The sequence below is a fragment of the Pristis pectinata genome, chromosome 37 (genome assembly GCF_009764475.1).
Source record: "Pristis pectinata isolate sPriPec2 chromosome 37, sPriPec2.1.pri, whole genome shotgun sequence".
NCBI lineage: Eukaryota > Metazoa > Chordata > Chondrichthyes > Rhinopristiformes > Pristidae > Pristis > Pristis pectinata.
In genome coordinates this window covers 12,717,559-12,731,270 of record NC_067440.1, presented here as the reverse complement: position 1 = coordinate 12,731,270, position 13,712 = coordinate 12,717,559, and the positions used below count along the sequence as shown (strand labels likewise).

Genomic DNA, 13,712 nt, shown 5'->3' with positions numbered 1-13,712 from the left:
GGACAGTCAGGAAACAGAGTCACCACCTGTCCCAGACTAAAAGGGATGGCAAACCCTGGGAACTCTCCATCCGGCTTGGTTTCTGCACTCACAGGGGACCGGACCTGCCTTTGGGTCAGAGAGAGAGCTTGCAAACATCACTAGTGAAGTCATGCAATCACAAGCAATCACTGCGCAAGCAAGTTGATTAAAACTGGATCAAATCTGAAAGAAATATCACGACACTCACATTACAGAAAAACAATTTTGACTGGCAGAGGCGCAAGATATCTGAGTGCACCGTTGAAGTCTCTCAGCATACCCAGAGACAGAAGTTCTACCCTACCTGTAGCAACATTCAAGCATAAAACACAGGAACAGTCCCTTCAACCCACGACATCTGTGCTGAACACAATGCCGCATTAAACTAAATCCCTTCTGCCTGCACATGATCCACATCCCTCCATATTCATACGTCTATCTAAAAAGCCTCTTAAATGCCACCATCGTATCTGCTTCCACCACCCCTGATGGCCCATTCCAGGCACCCACCTATCTGTGTTTAACAAAACTTGGCCCACACATCTCCTTTCAACTACCCCTTCCCCCCCCCCCCCGGCCCCCCCACCTTAAATGTATGCCCTCTAGTATTCGACATTGCTACCCTGGGAGAAAGATTGTGTCTAGTTCATTCTGCTTTTCAAACCTTGAGTGCTGTGGGACCATTCCAGCAGACCTTGCATTCACCTTCACCTGGAACCAGACTGTGCTCTGTGGACTGGGTTACAAGGAGGAAGCTGCCCGACTCCCCCTCTCCACAAAGGCAGAGACGGCGACCATCCATCTCCCTCCACAGACACTGCCCGACCCACCAGGTTCCTCCAGCGTTTTGCGCTGCTCCAGACTCCAGCATCCTGCAGTCTCTCGTATCAGCAAAACTATGGCTGAATTACAAACGGGATCCAACTGTACACATTGGGAGTTTCCGACTGCCTGGGCCTTCTGGAAGTCCAAGATGTTCAGCTTTCTTCACCTACCTGGGCCAGGGAATTGGGGTGGGGAGGGAACTCACTGGTGTTTAACAAACTCAGATCTTGCCTCCCTGTAGGTGCTCAGCCCCTCCCAGTCTTCTGTCACACTGCTATCCTTCTTCCAAATGCAAACTCCTCTCCTCTATCCCACCGGTGAAGTGGCTGGAAAGCTGGAGCTCTCTCTACCTCTTGAGTTCCCACTGACTGACTGCAGCAGCCAGCGCACTGACTGGGGTCTGGTGCTCCCAATTCTCCTGATCAGCCCTGGGAGTTGAAGCTGGGCTACAAGGAGCAGGCTGCCCACGGCCTCTCTCTCCACAAGGGCAGCGGGGGTGAAATCACAAACAGTATTTGCCACAATCCTACTGTCTACAAGCTGGGGTTTCTCACTGCAACCTTAGCTCCCAAAACAGGGCAAAGAACACAGAGCACAAGCTCAAATCCCCAATGTGGAGAGCTGCCTGTGCAGTGGGGGGAAAAGACAGATGGTCTTTTGCTAACCAAAGTGTATTTGGATGCTGCTGTCTGGAAATCAAAAACTTTGGCCAACTCACCCCATCTGTATGAGAACTGAACGTTTCTGCCAGGCACCCTGTGTGACTTTGGCTCAGTTTCTCCTCCCCCCATTACCATAGCCTCACCTACTGGGCAGGATCCCACAGCCCTGCTGTTGGCAAGGCAGCATGATGTGCTTCTAACGGCCACTAACTCCCTATCAGGGATATTTCCTCTCTCCTACCCATCCCTCCCTCACTGAAAACTAACACGTTTCTCTTTCACAGCTCCGCTAAAGGTCCCCAACCTGAAACATTAACTGTTTTTCTTTCCACGGATGCCGCCTGACCCCGTTTTTATTACTGGTACCCCAAGTGCAGCGAGGTTAGAGTAGGAACGAGGGGGCGAGCATCAGTACAGCTCAAAGGGTCTTCTCGAGTCATTAGGTGTCATGCTGTAAAACCACTCCGAGGTACTGATGGAGCGCCAGCCTGTCAGAGGTCACCGCTGCTTGTATGATGAGGATTAACCACAGCTCTGATGCTCGTGGCTCTGTCTCAGAGCATCAGGATAGTCCTCCCTGGTTTCTGGGGTCAATTATTTATCCCTCCCCCTACAGGAGGCCTGGTCATTATCACACGGCTGTCTGACCGAGTGAGTGTCTCATTTCCTGCATTACACCAGACACTGCACTGCCACCGGCCAGGATGTCAGAGAATGGAAAAACCCAAGCTTGAGCTATAAAGGTTCCAGAGGCCAAAGGTGTTACAGATGTAAAACAACAAAAAACATAGGCTTTAAAGCACAAAGTTCTAAAGGTTTTCTTTAAATCGATAGTGGGAACAAATCCAGAGTAAAGGGGAAGCAGCAGAGAGGAATCTGCCACCAATCTCACTCAAGGTTCTTAGAAATGGGAATGCAATCCTGCAAGAACTCAGAAAACTGAGACCAAGACCATCTCAAGAAGAGGACACGGTGACCGTAGTGAACAGCTCCAGTTCAAAAGTGAGCACAACAGGCCTCCCTGAACACTAATATCCAGGACTCAGTGAAAGGTAAAGGAATGACACTGACACAGTATGTACTGGTGTTTTATTATTAGCCTCCACGGTACATGAGGTGTGTCCTTCGGGAAATATAGAGCACAGCTGGCGAAAGATTTATCTGTTCAACTTCGACATTTTAAAAGGAGAATCAATAATCCAGGAAGGAAATCCCCCCCACTCCCCCCCCAAAACCTAGCCATCCCCCCCACAACCAACAAAAAGGGGGTGGGGGGGAGAAAATAAAAACAGCCAAAAGCAGGACTGCAGAAATAACAACACAGAAGCTTAGAAACTCGACAAATCAAAACAAGTGAATTCGAAGACTTATTTCACACTTCCCTCCCACCTGAAGCCCATCCCCGTTTATCCAGAGGGATACGACAGATGCACAGAAGGTCAGCGATTAGAGAACACACCAGGAAGTGCAGAACCAGAGAATGCTTGGCCTCCAAAGTGATCAGTAGCGATGCAGGGACTACATCCCGTAAACACTTTCGTCGCTGTAAGCAATGTACAGAAAGAAGTCTTCTTCATGATGTTCCTTAAAATAAAACAGGGAAAGGAGTAAAAGGCAGGAACCGTCAAGCCATCAGGTGATCTTTGGACTCCCCACCCATCCTCAAATCCAATGCCAGTTTGACTCTGCAGGCAAAATAGTAACCTCTGGTAGATCCGAGTGTTGCAAACCATGCAGATGCATTTCTACAGCACCTTCTTAACACGTTTGTCCTCAAAGCACTAGGTTTTCTGCAGTCACTCCAACATCGATGCAGTACTGCTCCAGAGTCATCAGCCTGGACTTCATACCCAAGGCCTGAACCAGTGCTCAACTCAGACGAGCAGGGGAGCACACAAGAGTGAGGTACGTACAAAGCCTCAACTGGGGAGGCAAGGAGAAATTCAAGGCCCTCCAAGTTACTGCTCCCTACAGACTGTAGCACAGTGCATCCTCCATGCTACAGGTCAGTGTCATCTCATTGTAGGCCTGCAGTGAATATACACAGCCACCTTGCAGCCATTTTAAATCAACCCCAAACCCTCCCATCTTGGGAATTTGCTCTGCAGAGAATACTGTTTTTGTTTGAGGATTTACTTGGCCCATTGCATGCATCCCCTCAATGTCCGCCACCTCTGCTCAAGAGGTGCTGCGGTGTGGCAGGGGCAAGGAAAGTTCTAGGGTTTCGTTACCGAGCCCGACCCACAGGAAGTGGGAGCGTTAAGTGGCAGTCAGTCCACGGCCCACCCGCTGCTACTGACCTGGTAAAGCTGCCCCATGGTTGCACTGGTTGGTGGAATGACATTGTTCACGAAAAAGAAGAGGGCATCCTCAGCCCTCAGATGAATGCGCTTGCGGATCAGGAAGTAGAACTGTCCCACTGCGGAAAGGTGCAAGATAAAAGGGATAGAAGTGTCAGTGTGGGGCTCAAAACTGGGTCTGAAAGCAAAGCTGGCTTCCTTAACAGACTGAAGACAGAACAAGTTCATGTCAGAGCTCCTGCCGATGACCAAGTTGCAGTGTCACTGTCTGACAACGATAGACTGGACTTGGCAGTGATGTCCGTCAACCATCAGCCTCCTGTCGAGACCTTCTGGGCTCATGGACAGAGGCCAAATCCACAAGGGTTCAAAGACAGCGTTTTGTGGACACGTGCTGTTATTACTTCAAAGGCAGCTGATAGACTAAAAAATCTTGGGGTTAACGATCAGGTCTCGTGAATGTCTAATAACTTTGTCTAATAACTCCCTCGGAGCAAATAAGTTGGTTAAATGTGCAGCTCGCTGGAAGGAATCACTCAATACTAAGGCAGCTTTAAAGGCAATGAACTGTCATCAAGCACATGGTGCTCTAGTCTCACGCTGCACATGTAAATGGGTAAAGTTACGCAAATCTAGGGAGAAACAAGCCAGGTTAGGGTCTTTGACACGAAATGTTTCTTTCCCTCGACGCTGCCTGACCTGCTGAGTATTTCTGGTCTTTGCTGCTTTTGTTTCAGATTTACAACATCTGCACGTTGTGTTTGATTTTGAGGTCCATCTCCACATGGGGTGGGTCTGGGGTCGAGGAGGATCCCATGCTCCAAGGCTGCTGACTGCTTTGTGACCAATCAGCAGTAATTTTACAGTCGCAGCAACGACAGCCTTTTCTATTCAGTTCCAAGCTATTTCAGAAGCTCAGGACAAACTGGGACCAACTACAAAATCATTGGGGCTTGGGTCGGTACAACAAGACCAACAGAGCGATCTCTGACCAGTTCTGAAAGCACCAGCCAAGTACCTGCAGTTCTACGTTACGCACCATCAAAAGAATGCCCACGAGCACGACTCGAGATGGGAGAATGATACGGACACCTGGGTGAGCCTAGCACACACGCTCCATAACTGCAAAATTAATTGCTTTGAGAGAAAATCCACTGAGTGAGCAAGTGCTTGTTGCAATTCAAGGTGGAGTTCAGAAAACCTATTTTATCAGAATATTAATTAACCTGAGCCTTAGCCCCAGATAGACGACGTGCTAATTTTAGTAGCTGTTCAACTTGGCCAAAAACTTCAGGCAAGAAAGGGCACGTCCTTTGCCTCGATTACTTTGATGTGCTCCACATGCATTCTGTTTCAAATCTCCATGGTACATTCCTTATCCCTGGAATTAAAGATCAGAACTAACTCTGTCCTACTTTAACAAAGGATAGGGAGCAGGGATGGTCAGGCTAATCTGAAGCAAGGAAAACAGAATACACTGCCAGTGGAGTGATTTGGGACGGGTGCAGATCACAAATACACCACAGGCAGCTACCTCGGTACCAGTGGGTGTTATATCGAGGGAGCAACAAAAGTCACACAGCGGAAGGAGGCCATTTGGCCCATCATGTCCATGCCAGCTCATTACTGGAGGAACAGATGCAGTGATCACTTACCTGTCAGGTCAGATGGCACAAGATACTTCTTCTTGTCCAGGTCCCCTATCCTGGCCTTTGGAGCCTTCTCGACAATCACCTGCACCGGTAAAACAGAGGCACTCAAGATTTGTGAAATTCTTTTAAATTATTCCATAGAGCCATACAGCACAAAACAGGCCCTTCGGCCCACCATGTTGTGCCGTCCATCAAACCACCCTCACACTACCTAACCCCTTCCTCCCGCATATCCCCCCATCCCACACTCCTTTGGGCAACAAACTGAGAACCTGGATAAACAGCAAACCACAAGAGGGTTAATGAATTGGGAAACACTACTTGGTGAGAGAAAGCGTGAGGAAGAGACTATTCAACCCATTATATCTGTGCCATCTCAAAACAGAGCTGCTGAGGTTAACTCACTTCCCAGCTCTCGAACTGCAGTCCTGTACATTTCAAGCACAACACGAGTTTCTAACCTTTCAAGCACTCTGCTGTAGACACTCACCATTCACCTTTTGTTTTACCCCCTCAACCTTTTAACCATGACCTTGGACCCGTGTCCCACTGCAGATGGTTGTAGGTCACCGTTGGAGAGGGATGGCCCAGTAAACTTACCGAGCTAGTCATTGGGATTTCAAAGTGTTGTGTACCAACTAACTTGAACCTTGACAAATACCTGGCAGCACAGACGCAGTACCTGCCCTGCCTTGCATTACGGATGGATACAGGCTGTAGATCCCTTATCTTGATCTGAAACAATTTAGCATTCAGGTACTATATGTTCTAGTATATTTGCCCCACTTGCAAGCTTCAGAACATGGGTAATCTACCCATCTTGTCACTGAAGGCTAATATTCTGGACACCTGCACATCTCAACAAGGTAGATGTTCTACAAGTCCCAGAATCACAAGACTCCCAAGCCAGTGTTAACAAAATATTTACAAGTCTCTAATTTAAACTAAGAGTCAGTGATCCAAGGTAAACTTGTGATAGGGCACCATTACAGATTCCTGAACAGGAAAGAAGTGGGACAGGGAGAGGAATTAATCCAGGGTTCTTGCTGGGAAATGACCAGAGAGCAGAGTTAACTCCGACTCATCAGTCCCAAATAGGCAAAGGGGAGAGATGGACCTCAAACAGAATTAAGGAAGCTGTCTCGACAAAGAAACAGAGTGCCTGTTTGGTACCAGCACAAAGCTGTTCAAAGTAACCCAACATTGGAAGACCAAAGGTTAACCAGCAGGAAAGTGTACTAGGTTACTCAAAGTGGGCAAAATCCAGACAGGTTTCTTCTCTTCATCCCACAGCTCAGTTTTGATTCCAAAACCCTCAACATTTTAAATCTTAACTGGAGACTCACTGCATTCATAAAAATCACTGGTACCCACATGCAATACAACCCTTGGTCACAGTGAGTTAGGTTGGAACAGCAAGTCACCCAACCCCATGAGTTTACTTCATCATTAAGATCACAGTCGATCATCACTCAGAGTGATCAACACTGACATCCAATATACTCCAATGCTGATCAGGCTGTAACCGTACTTGGATGTCAAGTCATGAGATATATTCATGGTTAACAGTATTTTCTGGTCTAAAGGTGAATCTTGGGTAATAGGGATTGAGGAGGAAGGTGGAGCGGAGTTAATCAGATGAACTATGATCTCACTGAATGTTGTAGACTCAGAGTTGTAAGGCCTAATATCTTCTAGCTAACCATTACTAGGCAATGCAGGACCAAGCTCTGTCTGTGCAAACCATTAAGAATTGTGCTCACCAGCTTTTACAACAATGACCTTGCACGTCCCCCACTCCAAGGGTCAAGTATTGCCTAAAAAGGCATTAAAGAAATTTAAGAACTCAGACTCTGCTGATCCAGCTGCAAAGTGAATTAGAAAGTACTAAGATTAAATTGTGATAATTCAGCTTATGCAGACTGTCAATGATACATGATCATTAGCACTGAAAATGACAGGCAACTGCTCACAAAAATGACATCCCAAAACTAAAGGACCCGACAGCGAGCTGTGAAGGTGGGTCCCTGTATAATGAATGTTTTAACTCACACAGGTCTCCACTTCTGCAATGGCATGTACCTGGGTTTTGGTCTGTTGCAAGTAGCCAAACGCTCACGTTGAAGTCCACCACAATTATTAGAGCACAAATGTTGAACACAGCGCGACCCTTTCCATCTAGCTTGTGGTTACTACAACACACACCCCTTCGAATCAGTCAGCCTCAACCTTTCCATTCCTTTTTGGTTACATTTAAGCAGCTGAAAGTCTTCCAAGAACAGTGTCTAGCTATCAATATTTTAATGGTACATTAGTCTTTCACCAGATTCAATGATTAAACTACACACTAAACTTTTTCCACAGAATATCGCATTCAGGAGTCATGATAGTCATTTCCAAACAGATTTTGAATTACTCTGGAAGTACAGTAGCTCTCAGACAAGACAAGCAGCCAATCTGTACACAGCGAGACCCCACAAACGGCAGAATAAACAGATGGCTAACATCTTTAATGGCACTAGCTGAGAGGTAAACATTGGCCGTGACACACAGGTGCATTCCTGTGCTGTTCTTAAAAGAGTCCCATCGTAGGTTTTACTGTCACCCAAGGAAACAGGAAGGAGTCGATGTTCAACAAACAATGCGTCAGCTGAGAAGGAGCGTTCCAATCCTGGAACGAGAAACCAGCCCTGCAGTCTACAGCTTCAATGTATCACAAAGCCAAGGTTCAGACTGAAGCACAGGGAGGGATTTATATGTTCAGTGATTCACACTGCCCAATGTATATCCCTCTCTGTATTTATAGACACCGATAATCAGTGTTAGCCTCTTACAAGTCCAGATCAGGTACAACAGAGCTCAGAAGTTGAAGGAAAAATCTTGCTATATCAACAATGCATTTTAAATTCCATTCTCAATGTGACATTTCCAACACGAAGAACCCTGTGACCACCCCATGATTTCCAGATTTAGCACAAACAGCTTTGTTAATACTTCACTGGCCAGAATTGGGAGGGAAAACACACAAAGCTCTTTGGGGCAAATGGTGGATTGGGGGTGGGGGGGGGGGGGGAGAGTAAGGGAATGGGAGATAGCCTTGGGCTCCATCACACAAAGCATTACCACCAACTATGGCCAAAAGGATTCACTTCATGACACCACAGGTTACCATCCATTGGGTATCAGGTATAGGTGCCCATATACAATGTACAGAGTCCCATTATTAATACGTGATACTCCCAGGCACCTTGCTCATTTCCCCCGAAACGCAGTAAGTTCCGTTTGCCAAAACAGAACAAAGTGACATCAGCACATCAATGGAGGTCAGCAGAAAAGGAGAAACAAGGACCGACTGACATTTACAAAGCTTGTAGCGATGTTATCTCCCCCGAGTATGACAGACAAAGACTGCAATCTGTTGCAAGGTTACATGTGGCCGTGACAGTGTCTGATGCAGCCAGAGTAGACTGTGTACGTACTGAAGCTACTGCAATTAGAGAGACCATTCTCCATCTGTCCCACAACACAAGCAGTGCTGTTAAAGGGTGCTGTCTAACGCTAGTCCAGGCCAGACTGGTGGAAGTCTGCACACTTCTCCTTCCGTCCATTACAGATGTACGTTTAAAAGGACTTCGATATTTGGCTATCCCAAAGCACCATACAGCTAATACACCCATGACTGCGAGAAACGTGGCAGTGACTTTGTACGCAGCAAGCTCAAATGAACAACAACCAGATAATCTCTAAGTAACAATGGTTGAGGGCTGTTTATTTGTGCATAGGTGAAAATATCATTGACAAGGCCAGCATTTAGCATCTAACCCGACTTGACCTGAGTGCTCAGCAGGGTACCCCACAGCACAGTTAACAGTCAGCCACATTGTCGTGGGGGCCCCAAGTCACATGGAGAGCAGAGCAACAGTGACAGTTTGCCTGAAGGACGTTAGAGTCAGCATCATACGGCACCAAAACAGGCCCTCAGCCAACTGAGTCTGCGCCAATCAGGCACCCACCTCATTCTCACATCAACTCCCTCCAAAATCCTATCACCTACACATGGAGGACAATCTACAGCGGCCAATTAACCCACCAACCCACACTCTTTGGGACGTGGGAGGAAACCGAGCACCCGGTGGAAGCCCATCCTGGCTGGGTGCTCACAGACAGCACTGGAGGTCGGGACTGAATGCGGGTGGCTGCAGCTGAGTTCCATTCGCTGTGCCTCTGACACTTGCTTTCCCAAATAAATAGCAGTCTCATGCTCACCATTCCCAAGGCCAACAAAAGATTGCTGGGTTTAACTCTCAATGCTGGTTATACATGATGTTCTGACAAATGCCAATAAAACTAGTAATATTAGGAAATGTATTATTTTACAAACCAGATTAACAACCGAGCAAACGTACATTTTATAAAGCTGCTGATACAAAACAAATCTGCCCATTAGTGGTTGAGGGTGGTTTATTTGTACAGAGGTGCAAACGTTCTGACAAGACCAGTGTTTAGCAGGGTCAGAGCTTATCTATGGAGACAGAACCTTACACCCCAAGATGTTTCTCCCCCACTTGCAAACATCTGCAGCTGGCTTTATTTTTTTTTACAGGGTGTTAAACACCATTTTCCTCAGTGAGCCCCACTGTTTAATGCAGCAGAATTTTTTTTAAAAACCCTGATTAGAGTAACTTGCCCAGCCTGACCACAGTCTTCCTGAGCAAGTCCCAAACCTGTCCCATCCAATGATTATAGCACGAAAGCTGCGGGTGTGGGGAAGTGTCAGAGAGAAAGTGAAGGGGGTGGGGGGGGACCGTCACCCGCATCACCCCACCTCACCCCCCCCCCCGCTGCCTGTGTGTGTGTGTGTGGGGGGGGTGATAGGAGTGGGTGTGTCCGGGACTGAAGTGGGGGGGGGGTGGTGGGAGAGAGGGAGTGGAGATGGGGGGCGTGACTGACCGGGGGGGGGGGGTTGGGGGAAGAGGAGGAGAAAGGGAAAGGGGGGAGAGGGGGAGGAGGAGGGGGGAGAGGGGGAGGAGGGGGGGGGAACTGACTGGGACTGTGTGTGTGTGTGGTGGGGGGGGATGATCGGGGTGGGCGTGACCTACCGGGATGGGAGGGAGAGAGGAAGGGGAGACGGGGGGCGTGTTCGACCCCGGGACCGAGATGGGGGGGGGGGGGGGGGGCGTGACGTGACTGCCTGGGGGGGGGGGGGGAGGAAGGGGTACGGGACCGAGGTGGGGGGGGGGAAGAACTGACCGGGACCGGGGGGGGGGGGGGACTGACCGGGACCGGGGGGGGGGGGGGGGGACTGACCGGGACCGGGGGGGGGGGACTGACCGGGACCGGGGGGCGGGGACTGACCGGGACCGGGGGGCGGGGACTGACCGGGACCGGGGGGGGGGGGAACTGACCGGGACCGGGGGGGGGGGGAACTGACCGGGACCGGGGGGGGGGGGACTGACCGGGACCGGGGGGGGGGGGGGGGGACTGACCGGGACCGGGGGGGGGGGGGGGGGGGGACTGACCGGGACCGGGGGGGGGGGGGGGGACTGACCGGGACCGGGGGGGGGGGACTGACCGGGACGCGGTCCGGGTATTTCTTGCGGATCTTCTCGCCCTCCGAGCGCCGCTTCTCGAACAGGTGCTCCTCCTTGTACTGGAACTTCATCCCGCCGCCGGGCCTCGGGCCTCGCCTCTCGCTCGGTCTCCGCGCCTCACCCCCCGCTCGCTGCGCAGCCTGGCCTCGGCCGCCTGTCACTGTCACTGTCACTGCCGGTGTCGGTGCCGCCGCCCGCTCGGTCCGTCCGTGCCCACCTCTCCCTCACCGAGGCCCCGGGGTGTCCGCGCCGCTCGCTCCCGCCGCTCGTCCCCGGCCCGCGCACCGATACACGCCCCGCCCCCCCGCCGCCCCGGCCGCGAAAACAAAAGAGTCCCCCGCACACCCCCCGGGCAAACGCCGCCACCTTCCCTCAGACCCCGTTCCGGACCGCCTCCCCTCGCACCGCCCGGCCACCGCTGCCCCTCTCCCCGCCTCGCTTCACCCCGGACCTCGGGCTGTTACTACCCGCAGCCGGCGGAGTGACACGCCGCAGTGGGCCGGGGGGAGGGAGTGCTGCGGCCTGCGTCATAGTGGGGAGTCATGAGACTCCGGCCGACGCCCCCTCGCTTCCGGTCACGTGAGTCCACGCCCCCTCCCGCGGTGCGGGGGTCACGTGGTTTGCTCAGCGCAGAATGAATGGGCGCCGCAGCCCCCTGTCAATCATCGCGTCTGCAGTGACCCTGTTAAAATGTATTTTAGGGAGCGACAGTTTTCATTAAACACAATTAATGCAACTCATCTAAACAGAATCCCACTCCAATCTTTGCAGCATCATTGCCACAACTGTTTTTTTTTGTTTTGACGGCTCCTCTAGCCTTTGAGCAGAAGCCCCTGTCCGATGGAGAGCAGCGGGGTTGTGCACCCCTCTAGTAATGTGCATGGATTCTCAGATTTGCAGCGCAAATTGCAATCCATGCAGTTGCAAAAAATTGCATCCAACCTGCGCCACATTTCAAATACGTGCATGGATCTCAAAGGACCGCTGAAGATGACCTAATCTCAAATTCAGCTTATGCCTTGTAATTATCTCCGTTATTAACAAGAGATTTATTATGCAGCTTTGATTTAACTAACTGCCTGTTCTTCTGCATCTTCCCCTGTCCAAAATTAATTCATCCCAAACTCTGCACCCCCATGCAGACGAAATCCCCATCAGCCACTGTGCCAGGCGATCTACAGCCCAATGACTCATGTTCAGGTCCATCAAAGGCTGAGCTGTTCTACAAACCCTGCTCTTCAAAGGCTTCCTTCACTCAGCGAAGGCATCAGTACCTTTTAAGATGTTAGCACATTCCATTATGTAAGGTGATGAGAGCATTATTCTGCATCAGTTAGGTGTAGACATGCCCAAAAAACACATCATAGCACAGCACAGTGGAAAATTGACAAGAGGACTATGTGGATCCATAATAAGGCACAGTGACTGAGGGTCAAACTGATGGTCAGTGAATGGGGCAGGGACAATGGTTCTAATGATGATGACACAGACTGATTATCAACAACAATGCTACAGGAAGATAGGTTGAGCGAGCTGGGGCTTTTTCTCTTTGGAGAGGAGGAGGATGAGTGGTGACTTGATAGAGGTGTACAAGATGATAAGAGACATAGATCGAGTGGACAGTCAGAGACTTTTTCCCAGGGACACAATGGCTAACACGAGGGGGCATAAGTTTAAGGTGATTGGAGGAAAGTGTAAGGGGGAGGTCAGGGGTAAGATTTTTTTTACACAGAGAGTGGTGGGTGTGTGGAACACACTGCCGGCAGAGGCTGTGGGGCAGATACATTAGGGACATATAAGAGACTCTTAGATAGACACATGAATGATAGAAAAATGGAGGGCTATTTGGGAGGGAAGGGTTAGGTAGATCTTAGAGCAGGATAAAATGTCGGCACAACATCATGGGCTGAAGGGCCTGTACTGTGCTGCAATGTTCTGTGCTCTAATGTGACTAAGGATGTTGCTGGGGCTGTACACAATCCTCTTGGCGAGGCTGCACCCTTGTATTGTGCACAGTTTTGGTTAATCTGTTATGGGAAAGCAGTCATTAAGCTGGAAAGAGTGCAGAGATTTAGGCAAATGTGTAGGGAGAGGTTGGGGAGGCTCGGACTTTATTCCTTGGAGTGTTGGACAATGAAGGGGTGATGTTATAGAGGTGTACAAAATCATGAGGGGCATAGACAGGGTGAACGCGCACAGTCCTTCCCAGAAAAAGAGAATCAAAAACTAGAGGCACAGGTTTAAGGTGAGAGGGCAGAGTTTTAGAAGGGACCTGAGGGGCAACCTCTTCACCCAGAGGGTGGTCCATATGTGGAACGAGCTGCCAGAGGAAGTGGTTGAGGCAGGTTCATTAACAACATTGAAAGGACACGGACAGGTATGTGGATAGGAAAGGTTTAGAGGGATACGGGCCAAACACAGACAAATGGGACTGACTCAGAGGGGCAGCTTGGTCGGCGTTGACCAGTTGACCAAAGGGCCTGTACAGCTCTATGACAGCAGGGCTCAGGTTACAAGGAGAGACTGGATAGGCTGGGACTGTGTTCTCTGGAGCAAAGGCAGCAGAGTGTGACCCGACAGAGGTTTATAAAACAACGAGGGGCACGGATGACAGGCACAATTACAACATTTAAAAGACAAGAGTACAGGGGTAGGAAAGGT

At 50.0% G+C, this 13,712-nt stretch overlaps 1 protein-coding gene across 1 annotated transcript; it reads right to left on the bottom strand.

Annotated features, from left to right (window-relative positions):
* Nucleotides 1-2,580: 2,580 nt before the first annotated feature.
* Nucleotides 2,581-11,338, bottom strand: LOC127586559 (gamma-aminobutyric acid receptor-associated protein). Its single transcript, XM_052044606.1, has 4 exons — nucleotides 11,033-11,338; nucleotides 5,464-5,542; nucleotides 3,809-3,927; nucleotides 2,581-3,092 (listed from the first exon to the last, which is right to left on the bottom strand). The coding sequence occupies exons 1-4, from the start codon at nucleotides 11,120-11,122 to the stop codon at nucleotides 3,027-3,029; spliced, it is 354 nt and encodes a 117-aa protein (XP_051900566.1). The 5' UTR covers nucleotides 11,123-11,338; the 3' UTR covers nucleotides 2,581-3,026.
* Nucleotides 11,339-13,712: the final 2,374 nt, after the last annotated feature.